General features: G+C 37.6%; 1 protein-coding gene across 1 annotated transcript in view; it reads left to right on the top strand.

Annotated features, from left to right (window-relative positions):
- The window catches only part of SEC23A (SEC23 homolog A, COPII coat complex component), a 61,769-nt gene extending 51,331 nt beyond the window's left edge, over window positions 1-10,438 (top strand). Inside the window, exon 20 of the mRNA XM_059373111.1 lies at window positions 9,039-10,438. Within this exon, the coding sequence (XP_059229094.1) occupies window positions 9,039-9,128 (90 nt within the window). The 3' untranslated portion in view covers window positions 9,129-10,438. The remainder of the gene's footprint in view (window positions 1-9,038) is intronic.
- Window positions 10,439-12,736: the final 2,298 nt, after the last annotated feature.

Below are 12,736 nucleotides of genomic sequence, written 5' to 3'. Positions count from 1 at the left end.
CCTGAGATCATGATCTGAGCCGAAGGCAGAGGCTTAACCCACTGAGCCACCCAGGCGCCCCCCAAATCTGAATTCTGATTGGACTCTGGATTAGAGAAAAACAGCTATAAAGAACATAATTGGGATAACTTGTGAAATTTGAATATGGACTGTATACCAATTACTAGTATATTACTATCACGTTTCTTGATTGTGATACTATTGTTGTAGTTATATAGGTGATTGTTCATGACCTTGGAGATCTATCCTAAAGGGAGTAAAATATCATGATGTCTTCAACTTATGGAAATTATTCAACAAAAGAAAGAAAAGGAAGCATATATAGAAACATAAAGCAAATGTGGCAAAATGTTAATCATTGAGTTTAGGTATAGGGTATGTGGGCGTTCATTGTACTTTTTTCTCAACTTTTCTACAAGTTTGAATTTTCAAAAAATAAATAGTTGAGGGAGAACAAGGATTTTGAGCCTGGGTAACTAGGAGAACATGTGCCAGGGATTGGGAAAGCAGAGAGAAATGTTTGATTTCAGGTACACTGAATTTGAGATAATATTTAGATGGCCAAATTGAGGATGCTATTAGAAATTTGGGTTTGGTGATCAGGGCAAGGATGTGAAAATTGATCATGGACAAGTGACACTTAACGTCATCACAGCGGATACTTATTCAAGAGGGAGTAGAGAGGCAAAAGAAGGATGAGATAAACCTCGAGGAATTACGAGTGATTGGAGTATTTTATAAATAGAGAGGTGGAAGGAAAATGAAAATAATACCATACCTTGGGGTGCCCGGGTGGCTCAGTTGTTAAGCGTCTGTCTTCAGCTTGGGTCATGACCCAGGGTCCTGGGATCGAGCCCCACATAGGGCTTCCTGCTCAGCGGGAAGCCTGCTTTTCCCTCTAACACTCCCCTCCTTGTGTTCCATCTCTTTGCTGTGTTTCTCTGTGTCAAATAGATAAATAAAATCTTAAAAGAAAAAGAATACCATACCATGTCATAATAGGTGAGGGAGGGCTTTATATAAAGAAAGAAGAAAAGGGGTTAACAAATTCTGAGATGCTGCAGACCTTAAAGGAGGGTGAAGACTTAAAAAGGTGGATGGGTTTGTTTTTTTTTAAAGATTTTATTTATTTATTTGTAAGAGAGCGAGAGTGAGAGCGAGCATAGGCAGACAGTGGCAGGCAGAGTCAGAGGAAGAAGCAGGCTCCCTGTGGAGCAGGGAGCCTGATGTGGGACTCTATCCCAGGACATTGGGATCATGACCTGAGCCGAAGGCAGCTGCTTAAGCAACTGAGCCCAGGCGTCCCAAAAAGGTGGATGGGTTTGAAGACTAGGTGGTCATTTGTGGTCCTGGTAAGCAGTTTTAAGTAGTAGTTGAGTACAAGGCAGATCATAAGGAATTAGTGGGGGTAAAGGAGTGGAGGTGGTAAGGAGGTTGCAATTTAGTGTGTTCGGGTGGTAGGATAGAAAGATGATTCTTATTAGGATAAGGGCACAGAACTTACTTGTAGTCCAAGTGTAAGGTGCTGACCAAAGAACAGCTTATAGATGTTTAAGATCTTCAAAAGCAGACAGTGTGATCACAAGTAATGTGAAGCATTGGTACGGAGGCAGGACATTTCCTTCTGCAGAACCAAATGGTAGGAAGGGTAATGACAGAGAAAGATGTTGGGGACGGAACGCTCATATTGGGTAATTGCCTGTTTCTTTTAGATTATAGTGGATTATTCACTAAGAGTGAGACATGCTGGGGTTAAAGGACTAGAAAATAGAAAAGATTTAAAAACAGCTATACGGAATAGCTATTTAGAAATAGAAATAGAAAGCAACAGCAGGCGAATAAAAGGCTTTTATAGCAGTGAGGGCCCATTTTATTTCCTAACAATTTCTAGAGTTTGCTTCCATTATGTTTAACCATGCTTTGTAGTTCAGGCATTGCATCAAAGGTGGAAGATTTTGGGGGTGATTTAGCGCTGGAGATAAGAAAGATGGACACATTAAAGGGAGTGCAGTAATTTAGAGCAATGTTAAATGACTGTGAGGTCCAGGTTGGGTAGAAGATGTAGTAATTAGGATTAAGGCCCCTTCCCTCTAAATAGAGGTGCTTCAAAACGTTGCCCTGATTTCTTTGCATACATTGTTTTTCTGGGTGATTACATACACCCCTATGGCTTCAGCTTTCATCTGAGGCTAACTTAACAAATCTTCATCTTTGGTTTGACTTCACCTTGAGCTGTAGACTGGAATTTCTGTAACTGTCTGTTACACATCACTGGAGCTTCCTATAGACATTTCATAAGCAACATGTTCCAACTTGAATTTATCTCCTTTATACCATCTTATTTCTGCATGACTTTCATATTTTTACAAAGGGCACCACTACTTTCTCAGTTCCCAAGATTTGGAACTTTAACTTTAGTCATTTGCATTTTATTTTCTCCCTTCTATCCCTAATTATTCACAAATGGTTTGGTCTCTTTCTCCTATCCATTATCTCCTTTTTTCTGTCACTAACTGAGGTCAAGCGCTTGTTACTTTTAACATAGACTGTCAGTGCTTTTAGCCCTATTTCTTCCATTTTGACAGTGGCCACAGTGGTCTGGAAGCAGTTCTAAGTCAAGAGAACTGTGTAGAAATCTTTAATCTTTGCGGCACCTGGGTGGCTCGGTTTCATGTCCAACTATTAGTTTCGGCTTAGGTCATGATCTCAGAGTCGTGAGATCAAGCCCTGGGTTGGGCTCTGTGCTCAGCGCAGTCTGCTGAAGATTCTCTCCCTCCCTCTGCCCCTCCCCCGGCTCATGTGCATGCTGACTCTTAAATAAATAAATAACATAAAATTAAAAAAAAAAAAGGAGGGGCACCTGGGTGGCTCAGTGGGTTAAGCCTCTGCCTTTGGCTCAGGTCATGATCTCAGGGTCCTGGGATCGAGCCCCACATCGGGCTCTCTGCTCAGTGGGGAGCCTGCTTCCCCCTCTCTCTCTGCCTACCTCTCTGCCTACTTGTGATCTCTATCAAATAAATAAATAAAAATCTTTAAAAAAAAAAAAGATTTTATTTATTTGACACAGAGAGAGAGAGATCATAAGTAGGCAGAGAAGCAGGCAGAGAGAGAGGGGGAAGCAGGCTCCCCGCCGAGCAGAGAGCCCGATGTGGGGCTCGATCCCAGGACCCTGAGATCATGACCTGAGCTGAAGGCAGAGGCTTAAACCACTGAGCCACCCAGGCGCCCCAAATAAATAAAATCTTTAAAAAAAAAAAAAAAGGAATCTTTAATCTTTAATAGTCCCCTTTGGAATTACTTACAGACTCTTTATACTGCTTTTGAGGGTCCTTTATTGCATAATCCAAAGAAGTTTTCTCACTTTCAGCTACAATTTTAGAATTTCTTATTCTACTTTGAATACAGTAAGCATGTTACCATCTTTGTGACTCGTCTGTATCACCACATGGTAGCCATCCTTTAAGGCTGAGTTCAAAGTTCGTTGACTCCACGAAACTTTTTCTTTTTCTTTTTTCTTTTTTTTAAAGATATTTATTCGAGAGAGAGAGAGCACAAGCAGTGGGGAGGGGTAGAGGGAGAAGCAGACACCCTGCTCCCTGGTGAGCTCCTGATGTGGAGCTCAGTTCCAGGAGCCTGGGATCATGACATGAGCCAAAGGCAGACGTTTAATTGACTGAGCCACCCAGGCACCATCCATGAAACTTTTTCGATGATTACATGACTCATTTGGTATAATGTGCCTGCCCCTTCATTCCTTTTTTTCCCATCCATTTCTGATGTCACTTAGGAGTGATGGCTGTGTCATTTTAATTTTTGACTTTCCACAGTGCCTTAACATAGCATGTATTGAGTATAGTAGATTTGGGCAGGAGAACAGAGATTAGAGTATGGAAACTTTGTGGAGGTATTTAAGAGTTAAGGAGCCTTTATGATATAGATAAAAAAATTGAATCCATGATCTAAAACTCCTGAAAGGTAAGGTTTTTATAGCAAGGAAAGGAGCTTATTCTTGGGAAGTGTGGAAGGGGTACAGCATGTGAGAGAAAAAAATTATGCCTGTGTAATGCATATACGCATTATCATATCAACCTCGCCATTCCACTTGCTATGAAACGAAAAGTCAAGTATACTAGTATGACGTGGAAGTTTGGAATACAGAATGGACCATGAATCAGCCTTTCCGTTATGATTGAGTCATCTGAGCATTGGATTTAGTTCTGGATCTCACAATTTAAGAGAAACTTACTTAAGAAAAGAAAATTGCAAGAAGATAGGAAAGTAGGACCAATTACTAAAGTTCATGGAAATGGTGATTAGTCATAATGAAGAAGGAGAAGTTAAAGGTTGCTTTAAAATAGTATTTATCAGGGGTTCCTTATCAAATGCCCTTAGAGGCCAGGGGAGTAACAAATGGGTGAAATTCTTTTTAGAAAATCTCATACTCTCAGTGTGAAGAGGCAATACTTGGGGGTCAGGGGGCTTGGGTGGACTAGGGTTTGTAGGAAAAATACAGAAATTCTTTTCTAGAAGGGATAGCTGTTCCTCCCCTCTAGCTGATTGTTGTCATTTACATAATTTATTTTAACAAAGTGTTGTGAGCTCACATTAATGCAGACCAAATAAAATATATCTTTGTGGCTGAATTTATACATTATTAAAAAGCATGGTTTAGTTCATGGAAATAAAACTTTGTTCTTGCTTCTCTGGGTTTAAATTATAACATGGGGGTGCCTGGTTGGCTCAGTCAGTAAAGCTTGTGACTCTTGATCTCGGGTTGTGAGTTCAAGCCCCATATTGGGTTTGGGGCCTATTAAAAAAAAATTATAACATGGAGATGTAGTTGGTATGTTTGTAAAGAATTTGTTGAGCTGGTAAACATAGAGAGGCATCATTCTGGGCTGGATGTTGAAAACTAGAAGTTACTTATCTTTGCCTTTTCTTCTTTGTCTATTACAGAGTTTAATAATATGTGCAGTAAGACTCAGTAAATATTAGGTATAGTTTTCCTTGTTATCAGTGGGGAAAATAAGTCTTAAGATATTTTATTTTTAATAATTTTTTAAAAAGATTTATTTATTTATTTGACAGAGAGAGACATAGAGAGGGAACACAAGTAGGGAGAGTGGGAGAGGGAGAAGCAGACTTCCCGCCAAGCAGAGAGCTGGATGTGGGGTTCGATCCCAGGACTCTGGGATCTTGACCTGAGCCGAAGGCAGACGCTTAACAACTGAGCCACCCAGATGCTCCAAGATACTTTATTTTTAAAGATTTATTTGTTTATTTTAGAGAGAAGGGGAGAGGATCTCAAACATGCTCCCCGATGAGTGTGGAGCCCGATAGAGGATTCAGTCCCGTAACCCCCTGAGATCATGACCTGAAGTGAAATTAAGAGTTGGTTGCCTAACTGACTGAGCCACCTGGGTGCCCCAAAAATATTTTAAAATAGGAAAGAAAACCTATTTTAAACTTTGAAGTTTTATTATTATGACCTGTAAGTAGAGGCATTTAGAGGCATAAATGAGAGCCCTAAGGTCTTTATTGGCCTATGCTTTTTGTAAGAGAAATTATGTTAATATTTATTTATTGATTGATTTGACAGAGACAGTGAGAGAAGGAACACAAGCAGGGGGAGTAGGAGAGGGAGAAGCAGACTCCCCACTGAGCAAGGAGTCTGATGTGGGGCTGGATCCCAGGAGTCGGGGATCATGACCTGAGCCGAAGGCAGATGCTTAACAACTGAGCCACTTAGGCGCCCCAGTGTTAGTATTTTTATAGATAATAATAATAACTGATAAACTGAATCCGTACTGTTTTAGTTCCCATGCTGAGCTTCTTATGCACTTCTGTTTAATCATTAAAACACTCTCATGGGGTGGTAACTATTAACTCCATTTTTCAGAAGAGGAAATTAGGCTTAAATAGCGTCAATAACTTATTGAAGATCACATAAACCGCGCAGAGTCTGGACTTGACTATAGGCCATCTGACTGGAGAATATGAATTTTTAATCATTAAGCTAAATCGATGATTGCAATTTAGGGAGTTAACTTGGTAGCCAAGCATTTTACTAAAAATTACACAATCTTGCACTTGAGTTTTCTTTTTGTCAGAAATCAAGTAAGTTGGTGGTAAGTTAAGTTGGTGGTTAAGTTCCAGTGGTAAGTTTTTTCCATAGATGGCCTGAAGAGGGCACCACTGCAACACTGCTTCCCCACTGCTGCCGCGCTTCATACACCTAGTGATAGAAAGCTTGGATCTTACTGCCTAATCATGGATATATTTTAAGAAGAAAAAAGGTGCAGTTGAAAAATTAAGATCAGCTGTAAATTTTTGATAAGTTGAGTCGAGCATTAGTATTTGTAATTTCAAGTAAGATCTCTACAGTATATAAATTAGAAAATTGATGTGTATTTTGTCTTGACTGGTTGAAATAGATCTGATATTGGGTGAATTGAGGTGGAAAACATGTAAATTGAAAGAAAATCAGGAATAGTTACAAAAAGAAAAAAAAGGAAGAGCTACCAGGTTATTATTAGTCGAGGTCATATTTTTGAGGCCTTTGCTTCTCTGTGTTAACTGTGAATGTATAATAAGGAAAAATATTTCAGTGTTATAAAATAATGTATCTCTCGAAGAGGTAATAATAGCTCACACATGTTTATTCCTGCTGTGTATGTCAGGTATTGTGCTGTTTCTTTACACAGTTGAACTCATTTAATCATTATAACATCCATATGAAATAGGTCCTTTTGTTATCCTTATTTTACAAATGAGGAAACTCAGACACACGGAGGTTATGTAACTTCTCTTCCTCAAAGTCATACAGGCAGTAAGTGGCTGAGTAAAGAATTGAGCCGATGCAGTCTGTCTCCAAACTCCAAACTCTTATTCCCAGTGCTATTGTCTCCCTTCATTGTCCAGTTTTTCAAGTTTTTTGAATTTGAAAAAACTTAATAAAATTGATTTTCCTTTATTCAGGAGAGGTTATGGCATGTCTGTGGCAATACCAGACTAGAATTTTTGAAAGATATAAATCCCAGTCTCTTATTTGTTATTTAGTTGCTGATCTCTGAAAATTACTTGTTTTAGATTTTTTATATTTACTTATAAATGAGAACTTGAGTATCAGGTGAAAAATTTAAAAATTCACATAGAATATCTTTCAGAAAACGTTTTTCTTGCTACAGTAGATTTCACTATTAGTGGTTTGGATTACCAAAGTCATTCTACCAACACAGTTTTTATTAAAATAGAAGTTAGGAATTTTCCTTAACTCTTGTTAATTACTTAGAACCTACAGATATCAATTAAAATGACTTGAATGAAAATGATAAGCACAATTTATTTTATTTATTATTATTTTTTAAATTATTTTTAAAAATTTTTTATTTTTTATAAACATATATTTTTATCCCCAGGGGTACAGGTCTGTGAATCGCCAGGTTTACACACTTCACAGCACTTACCAAAGCACATACCCTCCCCAGTGTCCATAACCCCACCCCCCTTCTCCCTTATTTTATTTTTTTAAAGATTTTATTTATTTATTTGAGAGAGAGAGAAAGCACGAGAAGGGGGAGGGCCAGAGAGAGAGAAGCAAACTTCCTACTGAGCAGGGAGACTGATGTGGAACTCGATGCAGGACTCCAGGATCATGTCCTGAGCGGAAGGCAGTCACTTAACCAACTGAGCCACCCAGGTGCCCAGCATAATTTATTTAAAAAATACTGTAAATATACTTCCTTCCAGCTGGTATGTCTGTTAAAATATGTGCAATTTCTTTGTTTTTATTTTTTTTTAAAGATTTTATTTATTTGAGAGAGAGCATATGAACAGGAGGAGAAACAATGGGGCGGGGGAGAGGGAGAAAGAATTTCTTAAACAGATTCCTCACTGAGCACAGAGCCGGACACGGGGATTAATGCCGAGACTCAGAGACCATGACCTGAGTGGAGACCACTCAGAGAGTTCAAGAGAATTCAAGAGTCAAATGCTCAATTGACTGAGCCACACAGGCACCCCAAAATATGTGCAATTTCAATTTTACTTAGTAGTCAGGCAGCAGTAATCTCACCAAGGCATGTATTTACTCCTTAGTAGTGATAAAGCTCCAATATGTTCAAGACAAATGAACACTTTACTACTATAAAGATTAAATTGGTTACATAGCTATTCCGATTCTGCAGTGCAAATCTGGTGGTGACCCCTTGGGGCAGTGCAGGCTCCACAGGTTAATGGACATGGTACACAGCGAACCTGTCCCCAACTTCAGATGCCAGCTACAAGTGGTATCCCTGCACTTCTGACCAACTAGCTACAAATTGTGTGTGTGTGTGTGTGTGTGTGTGTGTGTGTGTGTGTTTGGGGGTTATTAGTGCTCCCCACCCCTCTCCCCATCTCAGGTTTGACAACTCCCTAGAACAACTCACAGAAGCACTGTATTTATGATCACAGTTTTATTACACAGATTGCAAATAAAGACAGCAAAAAGATCGCACAGAATGAGATCTAGGAGGGCTCCAGATACAGAGCTTCTGTGTTTTTTCCCCATGGAATGAGAATGTGTTATCCTCCTAGCATATTGATAAATCTGTTAGATAGGAAGCTCCACTGAGCATTGGTATCCAGAATTTGTTCCTTTACTACCAAGCCTGATTGATTGAATCTCCGGTTCCCTTCCTCTTCTTTTCCTTCCCTTGACCTCACTTTCCCTCCCTCAAGGTCAGGCTGTCTTAAATCCCCAGCCCTTTGATCACATGTTGATCTTTCTGGTGACTGGCCCCATCCTGATTCATCTCATCTTAAAGCCTGAACTCCGGTGTGATCGGAGGGGCTAAGGAAAAATAAGACACTATTAGGACATTCCAAGGATGTAGAGACTTTTTCGGAGGAACCAGGGGCAAAGGCCAGTCAGATTATTTTTACAACAGGAGCATAGGCATTAGTCTGCTTACAAGGATTCCTTGTCTGTTGCAAACATTTGCTTAGACATTTTAAGGGACGTTTTAATCATAGCAAGTATCTTTCTTTTCCTCTAGGAGTCTGGAGCACCTATTCTTACAGATGATGTTAGTTTACAAGTGTTTATGGATCACTTGAAGAAACTTGCTGTGTCAAGTGCTGCTTGAAGTGCTAAACATATTAAGGACACTTAAGAGGATGAAATAATATTTCAATTTCCTTTTTTTCCTTTTTCATTTTATCTGTGGAAACCAACAGAGGTATCTCTTAGACTCTATGGTTTAAGACAACATGTGGAAAAATGTTCACATTTGTAGATTAAGCTGGAATATAAGAGCAATAAGAACAAATTTATTTTGCTTGCCACAGTATTATGACTGGGTTTAGAAATCTGAGATCTTTGTAACTTAATTATGTTAAAGAGTAAAAATAGAGTTGGCCTTGTACTACAGAGATAGAACTCGTTTGTGTATTGCAGAAAAATCCAAAGTGGCACTGAATGTCCTTGCTGATTTTTTGAAAACTTGTTTCTTGGTTTTACCAGAAAGTAAAAAAATCATCAACAGTAATGATAAATGCGAACATTTTGCCTGTTTATTGAAATATATCTGTGATTTTCAAGCACTTATGCATATACTTTTTCTGTACTTATTCTGTTAAGGCAGATTTATTTTTATGATGATTTGTTTAGGAATTATTTGACTTTATATAAGGTAATTTTCATGAAGATAATTTAATGTTTTTGGTCATTTGGAACAATAGTTTAGAGATGAAAAGATGAAAAGTTTCTGGGGTAACAGTTCCATAATTGACAAAAAATGTGGAATTCCCATAAAGTACCCAACTTACATGATTAAATGCGATAATTTTTTTAAGAAGGGTTATTGAAAATAAACCATTTTGTCATAATGCATTTTAGGAAGTCTGCAGTAAAATAACTGTTGTCACTACTAAACCAAAATTGATTTTTACTGCATGGTTATGTTGTTTCCCCTTGTTTTTCTGAGGTAAATTTTACATTATATCCTACAGTATTTTAACACTATTTTGGGAGTTTACATATTACTTCTTATTTTTGCTTCCATTTTGTGAAATGTATTAAGTTGTTCTCATTGAAACAGTATTATATAATATTTTGTTGAATGATATCATGTGATGCTCAGTTTTATTTTGATTTATTCATTAGTATCATTCACTTTTACCTTTTAAAGTTTACTTGTAGCAAATGTTTACATTGCTAAAGCGAGATGTTTGACAATGAAATTTATATCAAGTACTGCAAATAAAAGGTGGTGCTATGATAAATGCTTAGAAGGACAGTTCGATGATTGTACTTGCATGAACACAATCATATGATAAAACAGAAACTTAAAAAAATGTTTATATGTTATATTCAATTAAATAAATTGCTTTGTTCCATTTTATTTGATTTGAACTATGCTAGGTCTAAATACCAATAAAATATACTTTTTCTGTGTTTTCCTGCTGATTTCGAAGTCTAGTAAAGCCTGCGAAGCCTAATGTGGAATTAGAGCAGTTATAAAATCTGCTATGAATAGATTACAAAGTGTTCAATTTTTTTTAAATGGCAGCTTTATTGAGATATAATTCACATACCACATAGTTCACCCAATTAAAATGTATAGCTCAGTGGTTTTTAGAATACTCAGAGTTATGTGATCATCACCACAATCAATTTTAGAGCATTTTCATCTTCCCCAAAGTAGTTGATTTTGCTGTAAGGAAATTGTGTTTTGGAGTTAGCATATTTTGAATTGAATTAAGCCCCTGTGATGGTAATACATGTTTAATTTGTGTGGCCCCTTAATTTACGCTCTTTAAGAACACATTGCTATTCTTGAGTGATAAGTCACTACTTACCCCCACACTGTGCTTTCCTTCCAAATCAATTACAGCTGAAGCTGCTAAAGTACCTCTGTATTTAAGGGATAAGGAGGAACAAATAGAGCATCATGCCCTTTTAACTTACCCTTTGAAAGAAAGCACCTGAGATCTTTGTGTATAATGTAGCTATTACTAAATTGCTAGCTATTTAAATAGATTGTTGAAGAAAGAAATGTTTAACCCTTTTAATGAAATTTAGAGTGGATAAAGAGTATTTGCTAAATTGTTAGCAGCACTGAGAAGCTTTGGTATGTCCACAACTATTTTGGAATTCACTGTTGAACCTGCTACCCCTAGTGGCCTTATTTCTAAAACTTTAGACGTCATCTGTGTACACTTTTATATTTTGTTATAACAAGATAAAATTATTCTTTTATTGGCTGATTCCAAAAGCGAGCTGATATTTTCTCTATCGAGTGCCCCACTTGATAAACTTCCCTCTTACATTCCCTGACCCATGGACTGCACTTAATGAATGTGCTTTTTGTTCTGTCCGGGCCAGAAATCATTGAATCATTTTCTTTCTTTCTTTTTTTTTTAAGATTTTATTTATTTGACAGAGAGAAATCACAAGTAGATGGAGAGGCAGGCAGAGAGAGAGAGAGGGAAGCAGGCTCCCTGCTGAGCAGAGAGCCCGACGCGGGACTCGATCCCAGGACCCTGAGACCATGACCTGAGCCGAAGGCAGCGGCCCAACCCACTGAGCCACCCAGGCGTCCCCATTGAATCATTTTCAATTCTTACTCTTTACATCTTTAATGACCAGACTCTACCAGTTCTGCCTCTCTAACATCTCCCTGTTCTGTTTGCTGTTTTTCATTTTACTGCTCTTCTACCTTCATCAGATTGCATGTGGTTGGTACAACAGCCTTCTAACCAGTGTGTTTTCCCCAGTCTCCTCCAGCCCTCTCTTCAATTCACTGAAATACAGATCTGATTATGTAATTCCCTTTGCCGTCATAGTGAAATCCAGACACTTTGGTATGGTAGCATTGAATACTACAAATCAGTCGTATCTTAGATCTCACTTAGAAAATTAGCACAAAGGACACAGTTGAAAAGGTATAGTATTGGAGAGGGGTCTCTAGTTCTACCTAAGCATTAGTCTTAGGTGTGGCATTTGGTATTTAATACAGTGGGAAAAGCAAATGCATGCTTCACTGGCTGTTACAAATTAAATGGTGTGGCTTATTGCACTTGATTTTATTTTAAATGAAAACACTTATTCAGTTACTTTTCAAACATTACCAACAAATTAGGATTACTTGCTTTCTAATCCCTATATTTGCATTTGTATTTTCATTTTCCATTTTCCAATATATATGCATACATTTTGTACTTTTATGTGTTTGATTTGTATTCATCTTGAGCATTTTATCAGGTAATTCAGATGTTTCTCTTGTTTGCTTTTTAATAGCTTACCTTATGAAATTAAAACATTTTCCTTATGTTCATTCTTCCATTCTTTAATAGGGAAACAAACTTTGGTCTAGGCTTAATATATTAATACTGGTGAATATAATAATTGGTATGCAATACTGGATATGGAATAATGAAGTCACATTACTAAATAAATTCAGAATTTTTTTCTTCCCCATCTATGGATTATACTGACATAAAGCCCAATTATTTGGGTTGACATTGTGACACTGGGGAAGTTTTTCCTTTAAGGAAACATTAAAGAAGCCCAAAAAACTGTAAAATGTCTAAGCATTTGAAAGAAGTGTTAATTTAGGCTTTGTTAAATTAACATAGAATTACCTATATATTTTTGTCTTTTTATTATTACATCTTTTTTTTTTATTTTTTAAGATTTTATCAGAGAGAGCACAAGCAGGGAGAGTGGCAAGCAGAGGGAAAAGGAGGCTCC

Source organism: Mustela nigripes, chromosome 13, assembly GCF_022355385.1.
Source record: "Mustela nigripes isolate SB6536 chromosome 13, MUSNIG.SB6536, whole genome shotgun sequence".
NCBI lineage: Eukaryota > Metazoa > Chordata > Mammalia > Carnivora > Mustelidae > Mustela > Mustela nigripes.
This window is presented reverse-complemented; position numbering and strand designations above follow the sequence as displayed.